Consider the following 26,210-nt stretch of genomic DNA (forward strand, 5'->3'; position numbering starts at 1 on the left):
TGGGTGTTCACCATGCCCCTGACATGAATTGTTCATTCATCAGTGAAGATTATTGTGTTCAGAAATGTGTCGTCGTCCTCTGTCCGATGCATCATTTCCGAACAGAATTCCCCACAAGCAATCTTATTTGCATCAGCAATGTGCTGTGCCACTGTAAATCCATAATTTCAAGTGTAAACATCTGCGTAGTACTCACCAAAAAGTCTTCTATGGAATCCAGTCTCACAATATGCAATGATTGTTGTGGACTGCGGGCAAAGCTCTCCATAACCTGTTCCACATAAACATCAATATGTGGGCAACCTGGTGATTTATCATGTTGCAGTGAACAACCCATCTCAACGAAGTTGTTGTTACAAGAGTAAATTGTAAGCCTGCTTGGAGGTTCTTTAGCATATTCAGTGTGAAATTTATGTTGAACAGGTTTTGCAGACTTTGGCTGATGAAAACACACAGCGAGCATGCTCCACATCAGTGAAAGTAGCCATTTTAACTATGCACTATGCCGACGCTTCTGATGACAGAATGGGGTGCTGATGCACTTCGTGAAACAAACTTCAGGTAGTTTATTACAAAATGGTAGATCTACCAATTCTGTGGATTATCTCAATAAATCTCTGTATCATTCCAAATTTGTAAGGTCCTTTTTGATTCACCATGTATAAGCCGGTCTGACGTACAAAAATTATAACTCCAAGTGGCTATGAATAGCTATTCTGATAATGAGATATGTACACCTGTCTGGCACTTTCTGTAGTGACCTCTTGACAACTCTCTCTCTCTCTCTCTCTCTCTCTCTCTCTCTCTCACACACACACACACACACACACACACACACACACACACACTCACTCACTCTCTCTTCATACCACTGTGTATATCTTGACACATGTACATCTATCAGTAATGTCGTATTTACCTATGTGCATCTGAGGTCAGCTTGCTCATTTTATTTTCTGTGTGTATGATATTCAGTCCACTCTCTGTAATCCGCTGTTGGTCAACAGGGTAGTTCTACAGATGTCCAGAGACAAAGAAATTGACGACATATTGTACACATCGACAGCAAAAGTAAATAGGGCTGATTGGAATTTGGCACACATACAGGGTGAACATTAATAAAACCATCAAAGTGCAGGGGTTGATTATTGATTGGAATTGGAGGAAAAAGGGTCCTATGAACATGTGTCTGGAATGGAGAGTGTGTGTGGAATGACAACAAATCATCCCAGAACACAGTACAGAGCTGCATTGAATCCACATCACAACAGATGGTCGAAGTGGGCTCCTTGGGATGCAATGCGTGCAGTCACATGTTGCATGATGGTTTGCTGCATTCTTTCACACATTCTCGCCTCTCTCTGAATAGCGTCACAGGTGAAGTGAACACACTGTTGAAGGGTCTGCTCATCAGGAACCAGAACAGCATACACAGTGTTTTTCAGATGCCCCAGAGGTAAAAATTGATGGGGTTTAAGTCTAGTAATCTAGCAGGCCCTGCTACAAGGCCTCTGTGTCCTGTCAAATGTCCGGGGAAGATGTTGTGGAATGGGGTGGTGCTGCATCATGCAGAAACCTGTCATATTGCCAAAGGCACATTTTGAAGCAGCCCAGGCAGAATAGTCTGCAAGAAATGCAGGTAAGTTCCTCCGTTGAGGTGTTGTGGAATAAAATAACTGTCCCAGGTAAGTGGTCGCCAAGAATTCCCACCCACACCTTGATGCTGACGAGATGCCACAACCATTCCCTGAGGATTGTCTGTACCCCACAGATAATGGTTATGCAGACTGATGATGCCAATTCTGGTAAATGTTGCTTAGTCGGTTAAGAGGACTGATGACAGAAAGCTTATAAATGTGATGGTCTGCTGCAAAAACCATCAATAAAATTGTTCTTGTAGAGGGAAATCCACAGCTGATAATCCTTGTACTTTTAGCAGGTGATAAGGATAGTAGCAGGATATACATAATAGTACTTTAGCTGTCACCATGTTGGTAGGCCACTTGCCTCAATATCCTGTAGAACCCAGCCCTCCAGATCTAGTGTCTGCACAGTCCGGCGCCTCCCTGCATGTTCGTCTGTCTGAAAGGACCCTTAATCACACAAATGGCCAAAAAGGGCCTGGAATGTTGTGTGATGGTGGGTATCTCTGAAGGGTACTTGTTTTGGTAGAGCCATTCTAACTCTTGACCATTTCCATCTGCCCGATTGTACACAAGCACCGTCTCGGCTTGTGCCTGACATAAATAACAGACCATTCTGCTGCTTATAGTACACTGTGTCAACCACACTGCCTGCAATGCGAAAGGAACACACGGCATGTGGTCAGTGGAACTTTCGTTCCTCAGCGCCATGTACTGTGGCATCGATGCATTTCCGGACCCGCATTCAAAGGACCATTTTTCCTCCATTTCCAGCCAAGAATCCATCTCTGCAGTTTGTTGGTCTCATTAATGTTCACCCTGGATGTTGTTATGAGACACAGCTCAACATCAAAGAATACCATTTAGTTAAAAGTAAAAGATAAAAAAATGAGCTGTATAAGAGGTCTCTGAACATGCACTCATTCTCAGCAGCCAACTGTAGTACTGTAATCAATACTACAAACAAGTAATCACTCTTAACGTTGGTGCCAGCAGAAGACTTGAAGTTTGAGCCGATCACGGTTGACTCCCTGCGGGCGGAGAAGGGCTTCCAGAAGACAGCACGCAAGCAGCAGAAGGAGCTGGAGGCACTGCGGAAGCGCCAGCTCAAGGAACGTCTTGCCGTGCAGAAGCAGCAGTGTGCCGCGATTGAGAAGCTCATCAAGGGCAAGAAGTGAGTCTCCCACTCTTCTAGCTTAAATTCATAAACATATCATGCGCTCACAGGAAGAAAAAGATATCGGACAAGTGTTCAGCAAAACTTTGTCGACAAATTCTTACTTTTCAAATTACCTTCCATTAGGAAAGTTGCATGCACTTCACAACTATGATATAACTTCCAGAATGGTAAAGAACAGCAATCAGTCATTGTTTCCATTCTAGCCTTATTAGAGGAGGTCTCCAGATTTTGGCTAGTAACTAGCCATTATCGGTGTTAAAAATTTCCAGGAATATGTAGTCAGAGCATAGTACACAGAAATTAGAACTCGTGACATGGCCTATATCATTTGTACATTAAATTACATACCAGTATTTCAGAGTTGTTGTACATGCTCTAGTATATCTACACCTGTTGTTCAGGCTCTTGTCACATTCCATTAAAGACTACTGTGTAATGAAGGTAGGCTTTGCAGAGAACACATCGGTTGGGTGCGTGATGCCCTCTATGTGAACTACATAATACATAACCTTCATAGTAAGGCAATTATGGTCTCTAAAATTTGCATATTATATTGGTTTAGATGGATGTATGTTGATGATAACAGTAATTCAGGATCTTACTATTATTGTACTTGTAATTAAAAATCAATATGAAGTTATACAGAGACCGATATTTTCTACATTGATTTCGGATTGGCAGAACACACCAATGATCTATCTTCATGATATTTGGCACCATGTATCAGCTATTCAGTAAATAATATGAGTCAAGTACCTAAACACGATGATAAAGGGGAAAAAGAAGTGTAAGAGAAAAAAGTATTTGAATCAATTCCAACAGTCACAGCATACATCATGTGCCTCCTAGCTGTTTGTAAATTTTATGAAAAATGTGATGAAACTGATTTTACATTTGCTTTTAAAGATTAACAAAATAATTGGCACATAAGAAATATATCTGGTATTTTTTGTGTCTTCTAATGTTAACTGTTAAATGTGGCAGTAAGTCAGAATAGCTTAAGTAATTTTACTTTTATTTTGTCTTATTCCTGTGCAAATTTTAAATTTTATTAGAGACCGTAATTGCCTTATTATGAATTTTATGTAAGCATAGGCTTCCGGGGCCACTGTCTTTGTTAATAAAATTCTTCTAGGCTGTTGACCCCATCATTAATGTATAAAATTGTTGCAAATAGCCTTCCGAGGATAGGGGGAAGGGTGTTAGGCATTCTTTATTGGTTTTTTATATTATCGTTTGTCATTGGTGGATAAATACATTCTTTAATTGGTTTTTACATTATTTCTTGTCATTGGTGGAAACAGGCGGAAACTGCCACTGCTGACCTGGTGTGTTTTCCCAGATGGATATATCTTTCATGCTCTGCAATTTGTGTCCTGACCTTCGCTGAGCTACCATCGAGGCAATCTTTTGGAGCAATAAGAAAATAAAAGATGTTGCAGGCTCAATGAAAGCTGCCATCGACAAGCTGAACACCACAGCAGTCTATGCAAATTTGGACTGGTGTCAGCCGGGGCAGCCAATTGGCAACTCAATTGCAGAGCATCTGGGTCAACCCTCCAGGTCAGCTGTGACGGAACAGTGGGATGAATGTGATAATATTCTCTGAAGCCTGCATACTGGTGAAACAGCCATTTACATTGAGGAGGAAGATTAGAAAGGCAATAGAAACAGCCAAGCGACCCACGATCTTGAACGGAGAGGACAGGTGTAGGCTTCTACTGTTCTGGCTGCCAGCAGTGACAACACTACGGGAGGACAGCGTGCTCAGAGCATCTCGCACAGGTGTGTGGGAGACTGTGGTGGTCGTACGTACACAGAGCGTAAGCACGCCACAGCCCGCACCTGGTAACAGGTAAACAGTGCCATGTCACAGTTGCTGCCCATTTCTAATTTGCCTGTTTCTATCAGTGGCAATACCTATCAAGTGTGTCTTTATCCACCAGTGGCAAGGAATGATGCCTAACACGCCTCCTCTTATCCTCAAGTACACATAATCAGCTTCCTCTGTTTCTATATAAGATCTTAAAAGTCTCTCTCATTCAGCAGTAATCTCAGCACAAAGCCTCAGCACAAAGCCGTGAGGAAGGCCACTTGCAATAGTGGTGGCAACAATTGACAATTTTGTGTATTAACAAGGCTGTCAACAGCCCAGAAAATTTCTTGACTATGATGGTTATGTATTACGTAGTTCACATAGAGGGCACCACACAGCCAGCCGATTTGTTCTTTGCAAACATACAGAAATATAAATAAACTTATGAACAGAAGTCATTTATAAACTCATCTCTTAACTAATGAAAATACTTTCAAATGTCACAAGCATCGTTTGTCGGTTAGGTAGACATTGAGTAACTTGCCACTTACTGAAAGTGACTTGTTGCAGCTCAGTATGTCATTTTACATGAGAAATTGGGCACATTCTATGTATGTGGTATGATATTTACACAGGTTGTCAGCTGTGTAATTGAAATTTTATGCATATCGTGCCCTTATAGGTACCATTCATTTACCATTACTGTTAAAGCTAAGTAGATGTAGATGTAATAGAGTGTGTGATCGTTTTCTAGAGATCTATCCAAAATGACTTCTGCGAACTTACATTTTATGTGACATATATTGCAAGGAAAAAAGACTACATCACATAATATTTGTATTTCGTGTTTGCAGTAAAAATGAACTCGCATCAGATCCGCAAGTTCGAAAGGTCGTAGCCGAGCAGACATCGCAGTGGTCAGAGATGGTGGAGCGGCACCGAAAAGAAGAGTGGGAGATGCTGAGGGCACACCTCCAGGATCAGCAGGTAACTAGCAATCAGCCATTGTCTCCGTCGTCCCCTATCTGGGAGACTGAGTAGCCAAAATTCGCAGGGACGACAGTCCCATTTTGGGAGATGCCGCGTATGACAGCTCAGTGTTACTATTGCAGTTGTCATACCAAGAGACACAGTATCTGTGCTGCCCATTACAGACAGGCCTGTGTGGGCACTGCAGCATCACTTGCAAAGGAGGACGATAGTTGGTGTGAAACATATGGATGATAACGTACTGGCAGTTACACAAACAGGGTCTGAGGTGGGTTTGTGGTATCACAGAGACAGTGTTTCCAACATGTAGACAGCTGCACGGTAGTAAGTGCGAGCATTTGGAGCACAGATAGGAGGTGACTGGTAGTCTGCTGTGGGTTAGTTTTGGATGTGTGGCGTCAGGAACTTACTTGTCCCAGGGCTGTATGGAAATGTAGGTGTGTGTGTGTCAGCTGATGGCTGATGTTGCTGCACACCCTGTGCCTCCCTGTGACTTTTGGCCACTGAATACCCAGATCTGAACACTGGTATATAAGTTGTCTTAACTGAAATTACTTTTTAGGTATAATTTACGAACTATTTTCTGGAAATAATTATTTACATAAAGATTTATGCACCTAATAATCAATAACAAACATTGCAAATTTTGACAATATAAAAACTATCGGCTTCCTGTCTTTGTACAATTGTCAGTTAAATTCTTGATAAGAAGCTAGAAAAATTAAAAATGAAATTTTCGTTACTTGAAAACTAAAGCAAAATATTAGTTTCACTGTAAAGTGGTTTTGACTGTAAGTTAATGATTGTGATTACTAATTTTTGTGGTTCGAGATTAACATTGCTAAATGGATGGGTATGAAAAATAAAATTATATTATAAAAAAATGGTGTTTTGGTGATCAAATATATGCAAAATTATTTAAATGTGGAATATATAGTTTAAGTATAAAAAATCAGTATCAATTTTTTACATCCTGAGGGACCATAAGTCTTAGTATGTGATATAAATTTCAGCTTGATACCTGTATCCATTCCTGAGAAAAAGGGTCTTAACAGTCGGACTCAAGGGCAGACAGACAGATGAATGACAGAGTGATCCTAAAAATGAGACAGTTAATATGTGACTAATCAATTAAATAGTGATTTGTATTTAAATACCTCCTGCAACAGCTTGTGTGTGTCAAGGTTTAATGCTGCAAGTGCACAGAACCAAAGTATTCAATTGAAAGATGCCCCACTTTCTCTGCACTGTTAGCTTCACACATTGAACTTGGCAGGACAGTAAAGTTTGACTGGAAATATGACAGTTGGATTCACATGCGACTCTTTCTGTGAGTTGGAGTCAATAGCAGAGTCTCAAAATGTACAATTATCAATCATTTTCAAGCATATTAACATTCATAATTGCATCAAAGAATATTATCAATGCACTCATTTGTTTTTGAGCTTTCATCACTGGGTTTTATTGTATGTTTCAGGAGATCCTGAAGAAACTCATGGAGACTGTACAGGCGATGCAAATAAAGCAATTGGAAATGAAACACGAAAGGTAATTACTATTTTCTGCTTCATCTCACTGTAGCCTTACCAATCACTTGGAAAAAAGAAGTGAGGGACTTTACAATGGTGTTAACACAATCCACTAAAAATTCCTTATTACTGCAATGTTTTTAGGAACATGTTTATTAAAATAACACAGTTACTGAGGTGGACCTATTAATGAAATAGTATGTTCTGTGCTGTATGCGATGGACCTGCCCTTTTATTTGCTATTAAAAACCAGACTTCAGGACTGAATAGTATTGTTACTAACACTCAGCTCTCACACTGTAATTTATAAATGATAATGATTTAACGAACTACTGGTGATGAATTAAATCTTGAATAGTCACTTTAAGATGACTGAAGAATGGGAGAAACCTCAGCAGTTTTCACACCCAAATAAATTTTGTAAGTCACTTGTGATAACACCAAACATAAAACTTCTAATATGCAGAATGATATTGCAGGAAATACTGATGAATATTGAAATTACAATACAGTTTTACATAGAAGCCATGCATTATTCATGTTGCATAATGGTGTGGAATCTGCACCATTAGTTAAGGATGAACCCAATATTATCAGTTTTTCTGAAAGGTGGATGCTTACTAGTAGCATTAATAATCATGTTCACCTAGGCACATCAGCATTTGCTCACTACAGTTCACTGTCTAGCAACACTTTCACATCACTGTTCTCATTATTGTGTCCATACTGTAAGTGTATCTTCACACTAAAATATACGCACCAGCACCTAATGTCCATTGAATGACGGGGTTCCCCTTATAATGCACTAACTTTACTTAAAGCCAAGCTTGTCAAATACATTTTTCCATTTAGTTAATTTCATAACCAGTATACATACTCTTTCAACATATTCAAGCACTAATACAGCTATTTGCTCATATGATATTTACATAAGAAACAACTTACAAGCTCACGTTTTGCCCGCCAGATGGCACCATGCTGCAGTCACTACCCCTGAACTTGTTATTTGTTTGGCTTTCTGTCAGCAGATGGCAGTTGCATACTAAAGTGTAATTAATAGTTCCTCCTAGTAGAGGTCAGGAGCTCGCATATTCCTCACATTACTATGTGCTCACTTCCCCACCACATATTTGCGCAACTCGGTACAAGTTGCCAACTTGTGAAAACTTAATTATCTTTTTCGTAACTATTATGTAGTTGACCTTGTCATGTTAAGAGTACCCTATTAAGAATTTATTACAAGAAAAGCTAGTTTTTACCATTCAACTCACTTTTTGATAGCAGTCAGGAGACTTTTCAGTCGCATTGGAATAATTTTCTTTTCACTGTTGAAATTTCAGTAATTTTGAGCAAATTGATACTGTCTGTGGCTCGTCCCTCTAATAGGCAGCCCTAGAGTTCCATTTCACAACCTAATGTATCGGACACACGGATAGCTCCGTGTAGTCGGGGCTTTATTCACACGTCTGCGTTCCTTCAGAGGAGCGTCCTGTCCCCATTGTTCCATGTGCAGCAGATATTACTGCCTTCAGCTATGGCCAGGCTGGGTGTAACCTGTTGCTGGAATGTATTTGTTCATTTGATAAAAGATAGCAGGGGTGGACTACTGAAACTGGTTAGGAGCTAACAGAGGCGGAGGTCCAGGCTGGGAGGTGGGATTTTGCAGAGCCAGAGGAGACAGGAGGAGTGTCTGGAGGGCACAGTACAAACTGCTGAGCAGCTGCAGCCCTTGCACGATGTCCTCAATGGGGAAAGGGTTCTCCTTTCTGAAGGGCAGTCAGCCTCCAAGTACTACACTCCGCCAGCAAAAAATTGTTTTCAAATAATTTTTCTTTTTTTTCTTTCTTTTTCTTTTTTTTCCCTTGTCTGTGAGAATGGATTTATATTGTATTTTTGTGTTTACACAGGTACCATGCGTGGCATACTAGCTGATGAAGCTCATCTGGGAAACTTGGGCAGTATTATAAGAACACTTTTGTGAATGTTGTGTGGGAAGAGGATAAACATTGTATATTGGCAGCTAATAACTGACTCCAGAAAAAGGCGGGTGCTAGTGCAGGAAGAGCAGTTAGAACATATTGAAGAAATATGCAAGTTGTAGGGAGTGGAAGTAGAATTTTGTTCAAAGAAATGCCATAATGATACTGCAGTAGCGGTCTGAATTATGGAACTGTTTTTGAAAACAGTTGTCTGAAGCTAAAATTAGAGGCATAACTTACAGTGTATGTAATAGTTATATAAAAACTAAACAAACTGCAATAACTTTATGGTGCACACTGGGAAGCCAAAACATTGAGAGTGCTGTACAGGCTGAATCCTGTCCTGTGGCTCTGTGACGCAGCAAAGAAAGCGTACTGGTGGAGGAGAAGTGAAAAGGGAATTGGTGTTGTGATGATACTGCTTACAAATTGGGAAATCCACTGATTAAGTGACTTGGGTAGAGGGAAGTTTCTTATGGGCTGGCATCTAACATGAGCATCTGAGACACTGAAGCCGGACAGCTGTTTGTGTGCTGCTCTGGTGATAATCTGTGGGACGTGGTTAAAGGACAGTGAAAGCTTAAGGAGGTGATGAGGTGTCAGATGTCCACACCTCCCCACAGAATATGGACATTGGAGGTTTGTCTGCTGTGTAAAGTGGGATAGGCAGTGATCTGTGGCAGGTCTGGCAACATGTTACAATGCTGGTAAGGGCAAGAGTGTTTTGGAACACACTGTCCAGTGCACATCATCGAATGTATGGCTCTGCAGCACGACTTGTAGTGTCCCTGTGTCAATCTGATGACATTGTTAATTGCAATTTCAATGGACACAGGATCCACAGAGATTGGACTACGGGTCAATAGAAATGTCTTGCACGGTTGGACGAATTGAGTTTCTTGTTCTGCCAGCTCGACAGTCATATTCGAATATGTTGTTGGCCACACAAATGGCTGCTCGAAATGTGCACCTGTGCCACGGGTGTGGGCTGGTAGGTTGGTAATACGCTGTGGTGAACATTTACCTGGGCTCCCACAGTAACCTGTGGTGGTAAATGAAAGACCCATGCTGGCTATGGACTATGTAAGAATTAAAGTGGATCACCTGCATCCCTTCAAGTTCAATGTCATCCCTGACAGTGACAGCATCTTCCAGTGGGATAACTGTCCATGTCGTGAAGCTAGGATCATGCTATGATGGCTTGAGAAGCATAGTGAACTGATGTTGATGTCTAGGACACACAATTATCCTGATCTGAACCCAATGGAACACATCTGGTGCAGTGTTGGGGACTAGCTCCACATCCAGAAACCTCCAGCCCGTAATTCATGTGATCTGTGTGTAGACAACTGGTGTTGCATATCTCTGGAAAACAGCTGAGGACATATCGAATCTGTGCCACACAAAATCGCTGCTGTATTACATTCTGAAGGCACTTCAGGAGGTAGTCATTATGTTTTGACTCGTGAGTGCATTCAATTTAAAAGCACGTGATGTAATAATATCACGGTAATGAACAATAGGATTAAACAAATTAAAGTTACAGTTTAAATTCAGAGGTAATATGAAGCAGGCTGGTCATATACACCACTGCACATTCACGTTATAGTATTCAGCAATGAAATTGATATTGTACATCTACTGTAGAATGGTGCCTACTTTGCTGGCTATATGCTGCCACTGTGCTATGATCCGCAGTGTCACAGAGGCTCCACTACCTAATGTCCATGTTGTGTTAGTATGTCCATTGCCAGTATCTTCCAAACATAACAATGATTTATATTTACTCCTGACACTTCTCTCGGTCACCATATTGTACTGAACAACACTTTAATACACTGGTAACACAAATGGAATTTGATGCAGCTCGTCACGTGGGGTTCTGCAAACAAATAGAGCAGGCTCTGAGTCTGTTGCAGGCTCCTATCCGTGAATGACACGTCTGTTACTCGTTATCGGCCACAGGTGAAGCAAATGGGAAGGGAGGTGATGAGGTGCACATTTTACAACAAATGACCTCTGCATGATAGAATTATGGTACTGTAAGGTGGTCTTTTGCTCGACGTTAAAATACCAGTCTGAATCGCCAAGAATTTGAAATTAGTGAGGGTTTACTGTGTATCGAAATAGAGCTCTGACGTTCGGCAGTGTTTGGAAGTGGCAGGGGACTGAAAGTGCGCTGTATATAGCTCATGTGTGCGGTCCTGAAGTCCTGGGCAGAAGAATGTCTAGTCAACATGATCGTTTAAAATGCTACCACAGAAGCTACTGTAATAATGAGGGACCAAGGGATGGAGGCCTCAGGCTGGTTATATAACAACTTTGTAGGTCTTGGATGAAAGTGTGTAGTAAAAACTTATTTAAAATTACTTCCCTAATATTCTTCTGATGATTTGGATACACACAACACAGATTAACAGTTCTGTTGACAACAAATTGCTTTACTGCAGTAGGAGGTGCTCGAATAATTCTGAAGATTTTAATAATGTGTGGTGGAGTCAATATTTGTGTGGATCTGGCATCTTGGGGCTTGTGCCAAAGTTCATTTAGTCTACAGTGATTGTTTAGGAATGAAGAATTAGCTGACAACGCACAAACTTATGGAGAATTAATGAAAAGATAGCAAAACTCACTTAGATCTAGTATAGTGGAACCAAAAATACTGCATAGTTTAATTTGTATCTAAAGTGAAACAGAAGCACCACCCAGCCATACCGTGAGTGGGATTGTAGGTGGTGATGTTGCCCTGAGACTATGGAGGCCAGCCATTTGAAACTCCCCACGCTGCACCCTCCTGGCTTTCTGATGTGTAACTGGAGCAACTTTCAGGCTCTGATCAAAATGGTGTGATCTGATCAAAATGGTGTGAAAGCTTTACTTGCAAGAAAACTGCTCCATGAAGGCACTGAGCTCCTCTTCTCTGTTGTTTTGGCAGAGAGATGCAATTTCATTTTTGTAATGCATAGTTAGCCATCTCTAACAAATGCCTTGAAGACTGAGAACTTTCTGATTTCACACAGATGAAACACAGTTTAGTTGCTTCCTGGCAGAGTAAAACTGTGTGCCAGACTGAGATTCAAACTCGGGACCTTTGCCTTTTACAGGCAAGTGCTCTACCGACTGAACTTCCTGAAAGCAACTCACAACCCGTCCTCACAGCTTTACTTCCACCAGTACCTCGTCACCTACTTTCCAGACTTTAGAGTCCAGTTCAGCGTACAGTTTTAATGTGCCAGGAAGCTTTGTACCTGCACACATTCCACTGTAAAGTAAAAAATTCATTCTGGAAATACACCCCAGCTGTGGTTAAGTCATGTCTCCACAATATCCTGACTTTCAGGAGTACTAGTCCTCCCAAGTTTCTTAAGAGAAAGTCTGCAATGTTTGGAAGGTAGGAGATGGGGTACTGGTGGAAGTAAAGCTTTAGGGATGGGTTGTAAGTGATCCTCGGGTAGCTCAGTTAGTAGACCTTTGCCTGTGATAGGCAAAGGTCCCAAGTTCAAGTCTTGGTCCAGTTTCAATCTGCCAGGGAGTTTCATATCAGTGCATCCTCCACTGAAAAATGAAAAATTCATTCTGGGCACAATTTAGTAATTTCTAAATCAATTCCAGTTAATATTCATAGTCGTAACATCACTATGACAGTCCACTTTTCTTTCTTTCTTTGCTCCCCCCCCCCCCCCCCCCTCTCTCTCTCTCTCTCTCTCTCTCTCTCTCTCTCTCTCTCTCTCCTCCCCCCCCCTCCTCCTCCCTCATCAACCTCCCTGTCACAATTCAGTTTTCTGTTGTAAAATAAGTTTTCGTTTGTGATATAAGCAAATGATTTCTTTTTTCAGACTTACTTTGTCAACTATTAGTTTCAGATCTCCAACAGTGTTTACGGATGTCATTGCACCCTTTTGATTTGCAGAGAAATGAAGGAGATGAATTCTCGTCAGGCAAAGATCTCAGTGGAAACGATGAAGGAAGTTGCCAATGACAAGACTCTGAAGACTAAAGGGGAGAAGGACCGCAGGCTACGAGAGAAGAAGCAGAACAACACGAAGAAATTCATGGACGAAAGGCGAATGGCTCAGATGAAGCAGGATAAGGAGCGTGAGAAGCTGAATGTGAAGCACAAAAAGCAAGCTGAGGATGTCCAGACAGAACTACAGAATGTGAGTACTATCTGAAAAATGTGGAGGTACTGCCATGGGCTGCTGAGTTAAACAGACTGTTGTTGTAGCTCTGCTCGGTGTCATATGAGTGTCACTCACTAGTTCTGCTGTAACATCTCCAGTCTCTTACATAAGTTGTCCACCCGAACTGTGGCCAAGAGCACAGCGAAGATACCACGCACCCAACCCCCCTCCCCCTCCTCTAGACCTCCAGTGGTGAAGCACGCATGTGAGCATCACGTGTCTCACTTTAGTGGCTGCTTCGCTGGCCTCTGGATCCTTCCCCTAGTATACACCAGCTTCTCTGAATCACATAGATGAAAGTCTGCTCTGGGGCATGACCTGTGCTGCACCTGCCCCCCTCCCCCCACACCCCGCCCCACCCCTCCCTCCTTAATCCCCTAGCTCTTATTTGTTTCTCTCATCCACTCCTCCCAGCTCAATTCATGCCTCAGTCTGTCTGTACTGTCAGCAAAATTAGCTCCAAGGATGACATTCTCCGGAAGCTCAGTAATGATTTCAGTCTTCTTCAAACCGGCAACACGATTTCACCCATGACTGTAAATGCTACCTGTATTTGCTAATGACTGATGTCAATTCTTGTGCCAGTGTAAAGAAGCAAATGGAATGAATAGACTTTAATTAATTTTGCCCCAGTAGGAAGAGGCACGAAAACAAATACTGTCGAAAAAAGATCAGTTACACCTGTACACTTCTAACTTACTGGTTGTGCACATATGCCTACTGCTTAGCTTTCTTACAACTGGCATATGGAAGAAAAACATGAAAATAACGACTGCCAGTCACATGCAGTCTGCGTAACTGCACTTTCAAATTGTAACAGCAAAACGAATAACACTTGCTGAGAGCCAGCCTTCTGTAAAATAAGGTAGAAGTATTTAGACACAGACACAGACACTTACAGTTCCTAGAGCAGTGGTTCCCAAACTTTCTGATGAGTAAAACCAATGACAGTTTAATGATCATTCAAGATTAGTTTTTTAACCCCTCCCCCGGGGGATCGCAGTTCTTTCATGAATTAGTGCGTGGTGCGCATGGGGCCCCGAGGTATTGCAGCCCAGGGCCCCGAGGTATTGCAGCCCATTCTTCCTTCCTGTGCCCCTTCCCCCCCTGTTATCGCTGCTTACTGTCTGCCCCCTCCTTCCCGTTTCTCTGTGTTCTTACTTATGTCGACCTGGCTGTCCACCTGGTTTCCTGTATTCTTTGCGATTTTGTTCCGCTTGCAATTTCTGTCATCCTTCCTTTTTGGCATTTTTATTCCCCGTTTGTGGTTTGACCTCCACTTCCAAATTTTCTCTCTTTAGTGTGGAACCCCCCCACCCCCCCCACCCCCCGCCCACCCCGGCATCTACAGCATAGATTCCGCTCCCCCCTTCCTTCCCTGTTGTAGCCTCTCCACACTGCTAGGTCACCAGCACGTGTAGCCAGTCCATGTGGTGCAGCTGTTACATACCCATCTGCTTGAGCCCCCCTGACAACACAGTGATCACACTTCTGATACAAGTGCTGTTGTATGTATGGCTAGGAGTGGTTGCTTGTAATTGTGGAGCATTGCAACTCCTGGCAATGGCCGCAGTACCAGGTGGCCCTGGCTGTGGCTGAGTTGCGCCAATGGGGGGAGGCCCTGATCAGACTGGGTGGTAACAGGGCAGATGCTTGGCACGTGAAGCATATTGAGCTCCAAAAATCTGGCCGTTCTGCAGCCATCTCTTTGAGTGGTAATGGATCATTGAATGCTGCTTCTTATGCGCCTCTGGCCTTTCCTTTCCTGGCTACAATCTGGGAGGAGGGCCAGTCTCACCAACTTTGGGTGAAACACTTCCTCCACTGTGTGGTCTGTACTGGGACGGACAGGGGCTCATTCACTGCACAGAGCCATTATTTCTTGTGGAAAATGAATGTTTTAATATGACATTGATATTGTGTGCACTTTTTGTATCTTGTGGTAATTTTAAATCATACCTTTGTCTGATAGTGAATCATTCCAATTGCTGTTTCCTTTGCAGTCAATTTGTACCCTGTAGGCACCTTGTATCCACTTGACCACAAAGATTGTATCATATTCTTCAGGTGATATAAATGATATGTTTGTCCCATTTTTTGCTGTTACTAGTACTAGTATTCTTTTCTTCAGTTGATTCTAGTACTAGTGAAGTTGAAAAAACCAAAAATACGTAAAATTTGTAGCGTGTGCTTCCGATGGTAGGAGGTCAACTGAAGTATGGGATACAACCTACACTATGTGATCAAAAGTATCCGGACACCCCCCAAAAATATTTTTTTCATATTAGGTGCACTGTGCTGCCACCTACTGCCAGGTATTTCATATCAGCGACCTCAGTAGTCATTAGACATCGTGAGAGAGCAGGACGGGGCACTATGCGGAACTCACGGACTTCGAACGTGTTCAGGTCATTGGGTGTCACGTGTGTCATATGTCTGTATGTGAGATTTCCACACTGCTAAACATCCCTAGGTCCTATGTTTCTGCTGTGATAGTAAAATGGAAACGTGAAGGGACACGATCAGCACAAAAGCGTACAGGCTGACCTCATCTGTTGACTAACAGAGACCGCCAACAGTTGAAGAGGGTCATAATGTGTAATAGGCAGACATCTATCCAGACCATCACAAAGGAATTCCAAACAGCATCAAGACCCACTGCAAGTACTATGACAGTTAGGCGGAAGGTGAGAAAAATTGGATTTCTTGCTTGAGCGGCTGTTTATAAGCCACACATCATGCCGGTAAATGCCAAACGACACCTCACTTGGTGCAAGGAGTGTAAACATTGGACAATTTAACAGTGGAAAAACATTGTGTGGAGTGACGAATCATGGTACAGAATGTGGTGACCTGATGGCAGGGTGTGGGAATGGGAATGCCCGGTGAATGTCATCAGCCACTGTGTGTAGTGCCAACAGTTAAATTCGTATGTGGTGATGTTATGGTGTGGTCGTGTTTTTTGTGGAGGTGGCTTGCACCCCTTGTTGTTATGCTTGGTGCTATCACAGCACAGGCCTACATTGATGTTTTAAGCACCTTCTTGCTTCCCACTGCAATTCGGGGATGGAGATTTCATCTTTCAACATGATCGAGCACCTGTTCATAATGCATGGCCTGTGGCGAAATGGGTACATGACAATAACATCTCTGTAATGGACTGGCCTACTCAGAGTCCTGACGACCTGAATCATATAGAACTCCTTTGGGATGTTTTTGAATGTGGACTTTGTGCCAGGCCTCACCGACCGACATCGATACCTCTCCTCAGTGCAGCACTCCATGAAGAATGGGCTGCCATTTCCCAAGAAACCATCCAGCACCTGATTGAACGTATGCCTCAGAGAGTGGAAGCTGTCATCGAGGCTAAGGGTGGGTGAACACCATATTGAATTCCAGCATTTCCAGTGGAGGTCGCCACGAACTTGAAAGTCATTTTCAGACAGGTGTCCAGATACTTTTGATCACATAGTGTATATAGGCCCCACGTCAATTGAGTTACTTCATGCCAATGTTACATTATGTTGGTGTTTTCTCCCCACTCTGACAAGTAAGGTATCCTTCAGCTGACCTGTATAGATCAGCTGAAGAATAGGATCTATGACTTTCTACTGTGAAAAAAGTCATATATGTAACATTATGATATGGATATATGTATATTATCTGCTTCCTCAGTACTACACACTTTCGTTTCGCAACATTCGTCTATGTCTTTGCAGTGCATCATTTGTTGTAGATGGTGACATCATTTTTCAAAGCCGACAGGTTGTATCCTATTCTTCAGCATTCACAGACCTCCCATTTATTTCTGAAACCATTATTTTTAAGCACAGAGTTTCATATATAGTAATGTAACTTCTTTCAATTCATTGCTTTTGTGCTATGAAGTACTTCTTTCAGATAAAAGTATTGTGATGGTTGCCTTTGTAAGAGAACTGTACAGCTCTCTTTTTTATAGAAGCTGCTTTCTGTTCTGCATTTCAATCACTCAGTTCTGTTCCATAACTTAGCAATGGGAAAATTGTCCTGTACCATTACTTTTGTAATTTTTCTGCTGGCTACTTTTACATAGATGGTGAAGCTGATAATGTGGACCACTGATTTTCCCATGTGCAAAATTTATACGGTTTTGCCACCTAAAATTTTCACATCGTTATTGCCTGAGTGTTTTGCAGACTTGATTGAATGTAGATGAAACTGTTTTACAGTTGTCAGATAAAAGAGGAGGCCAGTTGTGAGTTCTGATATTTTGTTAAGCATGTGAACTATCACTGAAATCAACTGTCTCAGAAATGACAACTTGAAATTCGTAGAAATGTTTCTAGGGTGAAACTTCATTTATCCCCGTGACATCCTCACAACGTTTAATCTGCTCAACTGACTGACATATTCAGATGTGACACACACACTACGGAGCTATAGCTGCAACCCCACGTTCATGTCAGTCTAACATGGAGAGGTCTCCAGTGGTGGGATCGACTTTTTGAAATCATCTATATGGTGATGTAGGTTAAGATCCCAGCTATCACACGTTGCAGCCATTCACCCTGGTGGACCCCCACTTGCAAGTAATCAATGAAAACAATTTGGAATTTTACGTGACACTCAATATTGTTAAATGAGAAGAATTTTGTAGATTGGTTGTGCGGTGCAATGGCTGGGGTAAGGCTTTCACATGCAAAAAATTGCGGGTTTGAATCTTGTCAGGACCCATAAATTATTTTATTTTTAAATCTTTATTGAAATGACTTTGACCATTTTTTCTATTCAGTTAATTGGTTTATGAATTTCTTCATTTGTTCTCATTTTTTTCTTTATATCATTCTTTTTCCACTCTAAATTTTTTTGAATGTGAATCTATTGATTAAAAAACAAAAGATCAAATAATCTGTTCATTATCCAGTAATCTCAAATATATTTTTCTCACAAGATGTGCATTTTTTTATAGCAACTGCCATACAAACATTTATAATGTAGCCTAAATTCCTATTACATTATCGAAAAAACAACACAAATGAAGATGTAAATGAAAGAAGAGATTATATGTAAAACAAAATTCAAGAAAAATGAGTAACTGGAATAATGAATGTAACAACATGACTGAAAAAATAGAATGATAAAACAAAAGAAATTAAATCAAAACTAAAACACAAAATTAATTAAAATCATATGAACAGAATTTTCAAGTGGAAAAAGAATGATAGGAAGAAACATGAGAACAAATGAAGGAGATGACACGATGATTAAAATTGTGTGACAAAGGAATAGAAATAAAAAATTACATTTAAGCCAATTAGCTGAATAAAAATAATGATCAAAGTAATTTTGATAAACATTTCAAAATAAAAAAAAATGTAATTTTTTTAAATTCTATTCCTTTGTCACATTTCAGTTATCTTAGAGTGCCTGATTAGAAATAAACCCACAACCTTCTGCATGTCAAGCCCGTACCCTATTCATTACACCATGCAACTAGTCAATCTGCTACCACCATTTTAATGCTACTGAGCATCATGCAGAATTTTGAAATTTTGTTTTCATAAATAACTTGCAAATGAGGGCCTACCGTGGTGAATGGCTGCAGGGTGTGATACCTGGGATAATAACCTACATCCACACACAGATGGTTTCGAAAAGTTGATCCCTCTGCAGGGGCCCTCTTCCTTATTGGGTAACAGGAAGGCACGAATTTGTCAAATTTGGTGACTGGTAGCCGAACATTCCCAATTGGCAGAATGGAGGCCCACCGCACCACCTGTCAGAAGACAACCCGACAACTTCTGTGTGTGAGCAGAGGTATTTGTCCCTCTTGGGCTGCCCCAGTGCCTCTATCTGAAATGAAATACTAGAATGCGTGTCTCTGCTGGCACGGTGACCGTGCTTGCCACTGTACTCGAATATTCGAGTTTCCACCAGTGTGTTAACTCTAGGATGACTGACAGTTTCCTCTGTGGTCAGTGTTACTTCATTATTTCCAGGGCTGCACCTCTGCTGTGCTAAGTTGCAAATCTGTCTCTGTTCACAAAATTGGTCAAGCTGCAAATTACAACCACTTCTTTAATAGTGTCGTCCTGGTATAGAGGCATTTGTGGGAGAATACTGGTACCTTTGAAGTTCGTGTTGTGCAATTGTAGCTCAGCTGTGTGAACACTGAGGTGGCAGAATTTGTGGGATACCTCCTAATAGCATGTCGGATCTCCTTTTGCCTGGAGTAGTGTAGCATCTCAGTGTGGCACGGACACAAGAAGTCTTTGGAAGTCCCTTGCAGAAATATTGAGCCGTGCTGACCCTACAGCCATCAATAGTTGCAAAAGTGTTGCCAGTGTAGGATTTTGTGCAGGAATTCACCTCTAGATTACGTCCCATAAATGATAAATGGGATTCATGTCGGGTGATCTGGGTGGCAAATCATTCACTTGAATTACCCAGAATGTTCTCTAAACTAATTGCGAATTGTCATGGCCCTCTGACATGATGTGTTCTCATTCATGAAAATTCCATTGTTGTTTGGGAATGTGACATCCATGAATGGCTACAAGTGGTCCAAGTAGCCAAACATCCAGAGGACCCAGTACATTCCATGAAAACACAGCTAACTTGACAGCAAGTAGTGTGTCAGTGGTAGATCTAGGCATCGTGTATTGGATGGATGGGGAGCAGCAAGAACTCAACGTGTTGTACTGACCCCCTAACCAACAAATCTGAGGTGCTGGCTTTCACCAAAATGGAGCTGAGCCAGTGAGACTCACTTCACCTGTTTTGGGGAAATCTGTTTTGTCCGGTGTCGGGAGGAAGGAAATGCAAAAGGTAAAGGTCTGTTTGCTGGCAGTTCAAATGTACGGTGAATTATGGTAACTATTAGGGAAATAGCAGCAAGAGACAAGAAAGGACATCAGGTGCATTCAATGTGTATGCCTGGGGAGGGGGGCTCATTCAACATGTTGAAGAGGCAATTCTGGCAGCCTTTGGGGGAACAGGGTGCAACCAACTGCAGATTATGGCACGTGTTGGACCAAATGATGCCTGTTGTCTGGGCTCTGAGGTCATTCTTGTGTCATTCCTGTGACTGGCAGAGAAGGTTGAGAAGACCAGCATTGCACGTGGAGTTTCAACAATGCTCACAATTTGCGGCATTGTCCCCAGAACTGATTGTGGCCCTTTGGCTCCGAGTTGAGTGGAAGGACTGAACCAGAGACTTTGAAGGTTCTGTGACAAGCTAGGCTGCAATTTCCTGGACTTGCGCCACAGGTTTGAGACCTGTACGGTAACCCTAGGTGAGCTGCGTACTACGCATCAGAGACTGCTGCTCAGGTAGCTGATTGTGTGTGTGGGGGGTGCACACAGGTTTTTTATTTTTTTAATTTTTTTAAAATTAGGTGACTCTCCATCCAAATCAGATAACAATAGCTGTAGGAAACACAGAAGTAACAGTGTAAGGTCGAAAGAAATGCCTCCCACAAGTTGGAGTAGAAAAATTGTAATGGTAAACTGCTGAAGCATTTGCAACAAAGTGCCAGAGTTGGAAGTGCTTGTGAAAAGCAGTGAAGCTCACATAATATTAGGTACAGAAATCTGGCTGAAACCTCAAATTGGTAGCAGTGAGATTTTTGGGGAAAGTTAAAGCATATATTGAAAGGATAGGCAAATGGGAAATGGAGGCGCTGTATTTGTCACAGTAGACAAGAAACTCTTGCCCACCATACTCATCACCTGATGCGACTGAAAACTTTAGAGAAAACTAAGATCACTTGTACATAAGTTCCCCAGTTACACTGTAATCATCAGTGGAGACTTTAATCACCCAATAATTAATTGAGAAAATTACGGTTTTGTTAGTGGTGGGCATGATAAAACAGCCTGTGAAACTTTACTTAATGCCTTCTCTGAAAACTACTGAGAAAAGATAATTGGGAACACCACTCATAATGGAAATATATTGGATCTATTGGTAACAATAGACCTGATGTCTAGTTTAGATGTGGACACATCAAAACTAGTATCCGTGACCATGATGCAGTTGTGACGTACAATGATTACCAAAGTACAAGGGGCAACTAAAACATCTCTGTTAGGAATCTGAAACTTTCAGCACAGGTCAGGAGCATATGGAGGAACTCTGGCTCAAGTTTAAAAGAATAGTTGACCATGTGCTGGATAGATATGTACCCAGTAGAACAGTTCATAATGAGAGCGAACCTCCATGGTATACAGTCACTGTAACAAAACTTCTAAAGAAACAGAGATTACTGAATAATAGTGTAGGCCTATAGATAGAGAGATGCTGAATAAAACATATTTAGCTGCCAAGAGAGAGTTGCGTGATGCCTTCAGTGACTACAGTAGCAGAATATTGTCAAGTGGGCTTTCACAGAACCCAAAAAAATTCTGGTCACATGTAAAGGCTGTTAGTGGTTTCAAAGTTACTGTCCAATCCCTAGCGAATGAGATGGGAACTGAAATTGAGGTTAGCAAAGCAAAAACTGAAATGCTGAACTCCATTTTCAAATTTTTCTTTACAAAAGAAACCAGGAGAACTGTCTCAGTTTAATCCCTGTACCACTGAAAAGATGAATGAAATAAGTATTAGTGTTGTAGAGAAACAGCTGAAATAGTTAAAACTGAACAAAGTTCTAGGGCCTGATGGAATCCTTTTCAGATTCGATACTGAATTATTGGCTGAATTAGCCGCTCTTCTAAATATAATCTATTGCAGATCCCTTGAACAAAAAACCATGCCCAGTTCTTGGAAAAAGTGTAGGTCACAACTGCCTACAAGAAGGGTAGTAGAAGTGACCCACAAAACTACCGGTCAGTACCCTTTGTTGTCTTGTACACATTCTAACCGGAAATATATTGAGGTATCTCAAACAGAATGACCTCCTCAATGCCAACCAGTCTGGATTTTGCAAACATCAGTCATGTGAAAGCCATCTTGCAGTTTTCTTACATGACATGCTGAAAACTTTGAGTCAACTCACCCAGTTAGATGCAACGTCTCTTGATTTCCAAAGAGCATTTCACTCAGTACTGCACCTATGCTTATTGTCAAAAATATGCTCATATAGGATATCAAGTGAAATTTGTGACTGAACGTAGGACTTTTGTTAGGGAGAACACAGCACATTATCTTGGATGGTGAGCCACCGTCAGATGTTGAGGTAACTTTGAGTGTGCTCCAGGGAAGTGTGCTGGGACCCTTGCTGTTCATGTTGCATATTAATGACCTTTAGACAACATTAATAGTGAAATCAGGCTTTTTGCAGATGATGCTGTCTATCTGAGGGAAGGTGCATAAATATTGATAAGATTTCAAGGTGTTGCAGAGACTGGCAACTAGCTCTAAATGTTCAGAAATGTAAAATTGTAAACTTAACAAAACAAAAAAATGTAGTATCCTATGACTATAATATCTATGAGTCACTGTTGGAATCGGCCAACTGATACAAATGCTCGGTGTAACACTTTGTAGGGATCTGATATGGAATGATCTCATAGGTTCAGTTGGGGGCAAAACAGGTGGTAGCCCTCAGTTTATTGGTGGAATACTAGGGAAGTGCAGACAGTCTACAAAGGAGATTGCTTACAAATCACTTGTGTGATGAATTCTACCATGGACCCATACCAGATAGGACTAATAGGGAATTTTGAATGTACACAGAGAAGAGTAGCACAAATGGTCAAGGTTTCTTTAATCCATGGGAGAGTGTCACAGTGATACTGAAGGAGCTGAACTGGAAGACTCTTGAAGACAGATGTAAACTATCTCAAGAAAGTTTGTTAACAAAGTTTCAAGAACCATCTTTAAATCATTATTGTAGGAATATACTACAACCCCATACGTATCCCTCGCATAGGGGTCGTGAGGGTAAGATTAGAATAATTACTGCATGCACAGAGGCATTCACTCCATCATTCTTCCTGTGCTCCATAAAGGAATGTAACAGGAAGAAACCCTAATTACTGGTACAGTGGGACTTACTCTGTGTCACGCGCTTCACAGTGGTTTGCAGAGTATAGGTGTAGATGTAGATGGAGCCACCACCAGCCTGTGCAGTGCATTGTTAACAACTCGGCTTCATAGCTTCGTGGAGTCTGTGCCACACTCTTCCAAACACTACCATCAGTTCTTGTCAATTGAAATCAGGACTCATCAGACCAGGCATTGCTTTTCTAGTTGTCTAGAGTCCAACCGAAACAATAACAGGCCCAGCAATGTTGCACTGATAGCAAATGCACTCGCGTCGGTTGACTGCTGCCATAGCCAATTAACACAAAATGTCATCGCACTTTCCTTATGATTGATTTCTGTGGTTATTTAACATATTGTTGCTTCTCTGTTAGCACTCACAAGTCTATGCAAATGCACTGCGCTCAGTCATTAAGTGAAGGCTGTTGGCCACTGTGTTGCCCGTGGTGAGAGGTAGTGCCTGAAATTGTGGTATTCTCAGCACTCTCTTAACACTGTGTATCTTGGAATGTCAGATTCTCTAGCAATTTCTGAAATGAAATGTCCCATATGTGATGCACTGTTTTCTATCTCGTGTAAGCGATACTAGTGCCACCTGTATATACTGCTACCCTGTGATTTTTGTCACCTCACTGTGTGTTGCACTTAAAGATTTCAGTCAGTTGCACCAGTAAAATATTCTGGAGGATTTTGCGATGGTGTCCAACTGGGACCGTTTCTGTGGCGAGCCACTGACAGAGTACTTACAAGGGAACCTCCCCATCGCACCCCCCCTCAGATTTAGTTATAATTTGGCACAGTGGATAGGCCTTGAAAAACTGAACACAGATCAATCGAGAAAACAGGAAGAAGTTGTGTGGAACTATGAAAAAAATAAGCAAAATATACAAACTCAGGAGTCTATGCGAAGATAGGCAACATTAAGGATAATGTGAGTTCAGGAGCGCCGTGGTGCCGTGGTTAGCGTGAGCAGCTGCGGAATGAGAGGTCCTTGGTTCAAGTCCTCCCTTGAGTGAAAAGTTTACTTTCTTATTTTCGCAAAGTTATGATCTGTCCGTTCGTTCATTGACGTCTCTGTTCACTGTAATAAGTTTAGTGTATGTGTTTTGCGACCACACCCCAACACCGTGCTATTGGTAAAAGAAAGGACGTGCCTCTCCAATGGGAACCGAAAACATTTGATTGAAAGGTCATAGGTCAACCGATTCCTCCACAGGAAAACACGTTGATATATTCTATACGACACTGGTGACGGCATGTGCGTCACATGACAGGAATATGTTGTTGACCCACGTAACTTGTACACTTGGCGAATGGGTAAAAAGATTCTTCTACCTTGCCCGATTTAGGTTTTCTTGTGGATGTGATAATCACTCCCAAAAAAGTGATGAAAACATAAGAGTTTGTCACATAAACTGAAAATAAAAAGTTAAAATTTTCACTCGAGGGAAGACTTGGACCCACGACCTCTCATTCCGCACCTGCTCACGCTAACAACAGGACCACGGCGCTCCTTAGATCGTATTCTCCTTCATGTTGCCTATCTTGCGCATGAACTACTCAGTTTGTATATTTTGCTTATTTTTTTCATAGTTCCCCACAACTTCTTCCTGTTCTTTCGACTGATCTGTGTTCAGTTTTTCAAGGCCTATCCACTGTGCCAACTTATAACTAAATCTGAGGGGAGTGCGATGGGGAGGTTCCCTTGTTAGTGACATGAATTAGAATTAATTTAAGATTTATGTGTACTGATTATTCCTGCTCTTTCCACAACTGATGTTTTACTTTTTGAAATTTTTTTCAGCTCATCGAAATGTACAAAAACGAGGAGATCGAATACGAGCTTGCACCGAAGATGGAATTTTTTGCATAAGCCACTGTAAAATTTTGCAGCATATGTGCTGTGCCATACTTCTTGCCAATACGCTGACCCGGACAGGTGCGGAGGAGTCGACGTCGAATTATGTCGCCCCGTCCTCTCTCTGAACCTACATCCGTTTCCTGTAAAAGTCTGTCTTCCTGTGCCACTGTTGTAGCATTTATTCCCAAAGCAGGCATATTCTTGAGCCACAGAGTTTGCCCTGCTGCACACTAATTTTGCCAACTTGAGAGAGAATGTGGCTTTCCAAAGATTGTGTAACTGTTTTCTTGTAAAATAACTGGAGGTCTTGTCTTTTCCTCTCTCTCTCTCTCTCTCTCTCTCTCTCTCTCTCTCTCTCTCTCTCTCTCTCTATCTCTCTCTCTCTCTCTCTCTCTTAGGTAAGATATATTGATGTAGGTCATGCCTACATACAAGAGAAAACAAACCAAACCAAAGCAAGTGCCATAGAATGTAACAGACAGATACCGCAGGCTCGCATAGTTGAAGTATTTGTGCCTGCGGCAGTCAAAGTTTGAACGAGGGGAGTTGATGTTTCTGCTCGTGAATGGGCTCTTATATTTTAATATGAGGAAAGAATAAATAAAAATTATTGCCGGGACCAGTTCTTTGTGATACTCGCAGACATTGGCTTACTACCCACTGTGCAGTGTAGATGCAGTGGGTAGAATGGAGAAAACTGCAAAAAATAATTCTGTGCAGGATACTAACTGCAATTGTGAGTGTATTTGAAATAAGTTACTGTTTGATGAAGCATTTAGGATCTTTCGCTGCTGTGCATTTAATTCAAACAGCAAAAAACAGTCACTGAATGGAAAATTTCTCACAGGTTCATGTGGATTTTCAGGGAGGAAACACTTTCTTTTTGCCATTAAAAAAATCAACAATCAAAGTAAATGTACATTTCGAATTTGCAGACTCATTGGAACCCTAAAACTGTTATCAGTTAGGATATGATAAACAATGATCCATTAAAATGTGTTTCATCTCTGAATGATGAGATGAGAATAGGTAAGTCATTCTAAGGAACTGATTTGAGTTGACAA

General features: G+C 41.5%; 1 protein-coding gene across 5 annotated transcripts in view; it reads left to right on the plus strand.

Moving 5' to 3' along the window:
* LOC126424758 (1-phosphatidylinositol 4,5-bisphosphate phosphodiesterase) overlaps window positions 1-25,527 on the plus strand; it is a 449,937-nt gene extending 424,410 nt beyond the window's left edge. For all 5 annotated transcript variants that reach the window (XM_050087500.1, XM_050087498.1, XM_050087497.1 and 2 more), the window contains 5 exons: window positions 2,640-2,817; window positions 5,494-5,626; window positions 7,107-7,177; window positions 13,048-13,294; window positions 25,090-25,527. In XM_050087500.1, coding sequence (XP_049943457.1) covers window positions 2,640-2,817; window positions 5,494-5,626; window positions 7,107-7,177; window positions 13,048-13,294; window positions 25,090-25,158 — 698 coding nt within the window. In that variant the 3' untranslated portion in view covers window positions 25,159-25,527. The remainder of the gene's footprint in view (window positions 1-2,639; window positions 2,818-5,493; window positions 5,627-7,106; window positions 7,178-13,047; window positions 13,295-25,089) is intronic.
* The last annotated feature ends 683 nt before the right edge of the window (window positions 25,528-26,210 follow it).

This window comes from Schistocerca serialis, chromosome 10 (genome assembly GCF_023864345.2).
Source record: "Schistocerca serialis cubense isolate TAMUIC-IGC-003099 chromosome 10, iqSchSeri2.2, whole genome shotgun sequence".
NCBI classification, from domain to species: Eukaryota; Metazoa; Arthropoda; class Insecta; order Orthoptera; family Acrididae; genus Schistocerca; species Schistocerca serialis.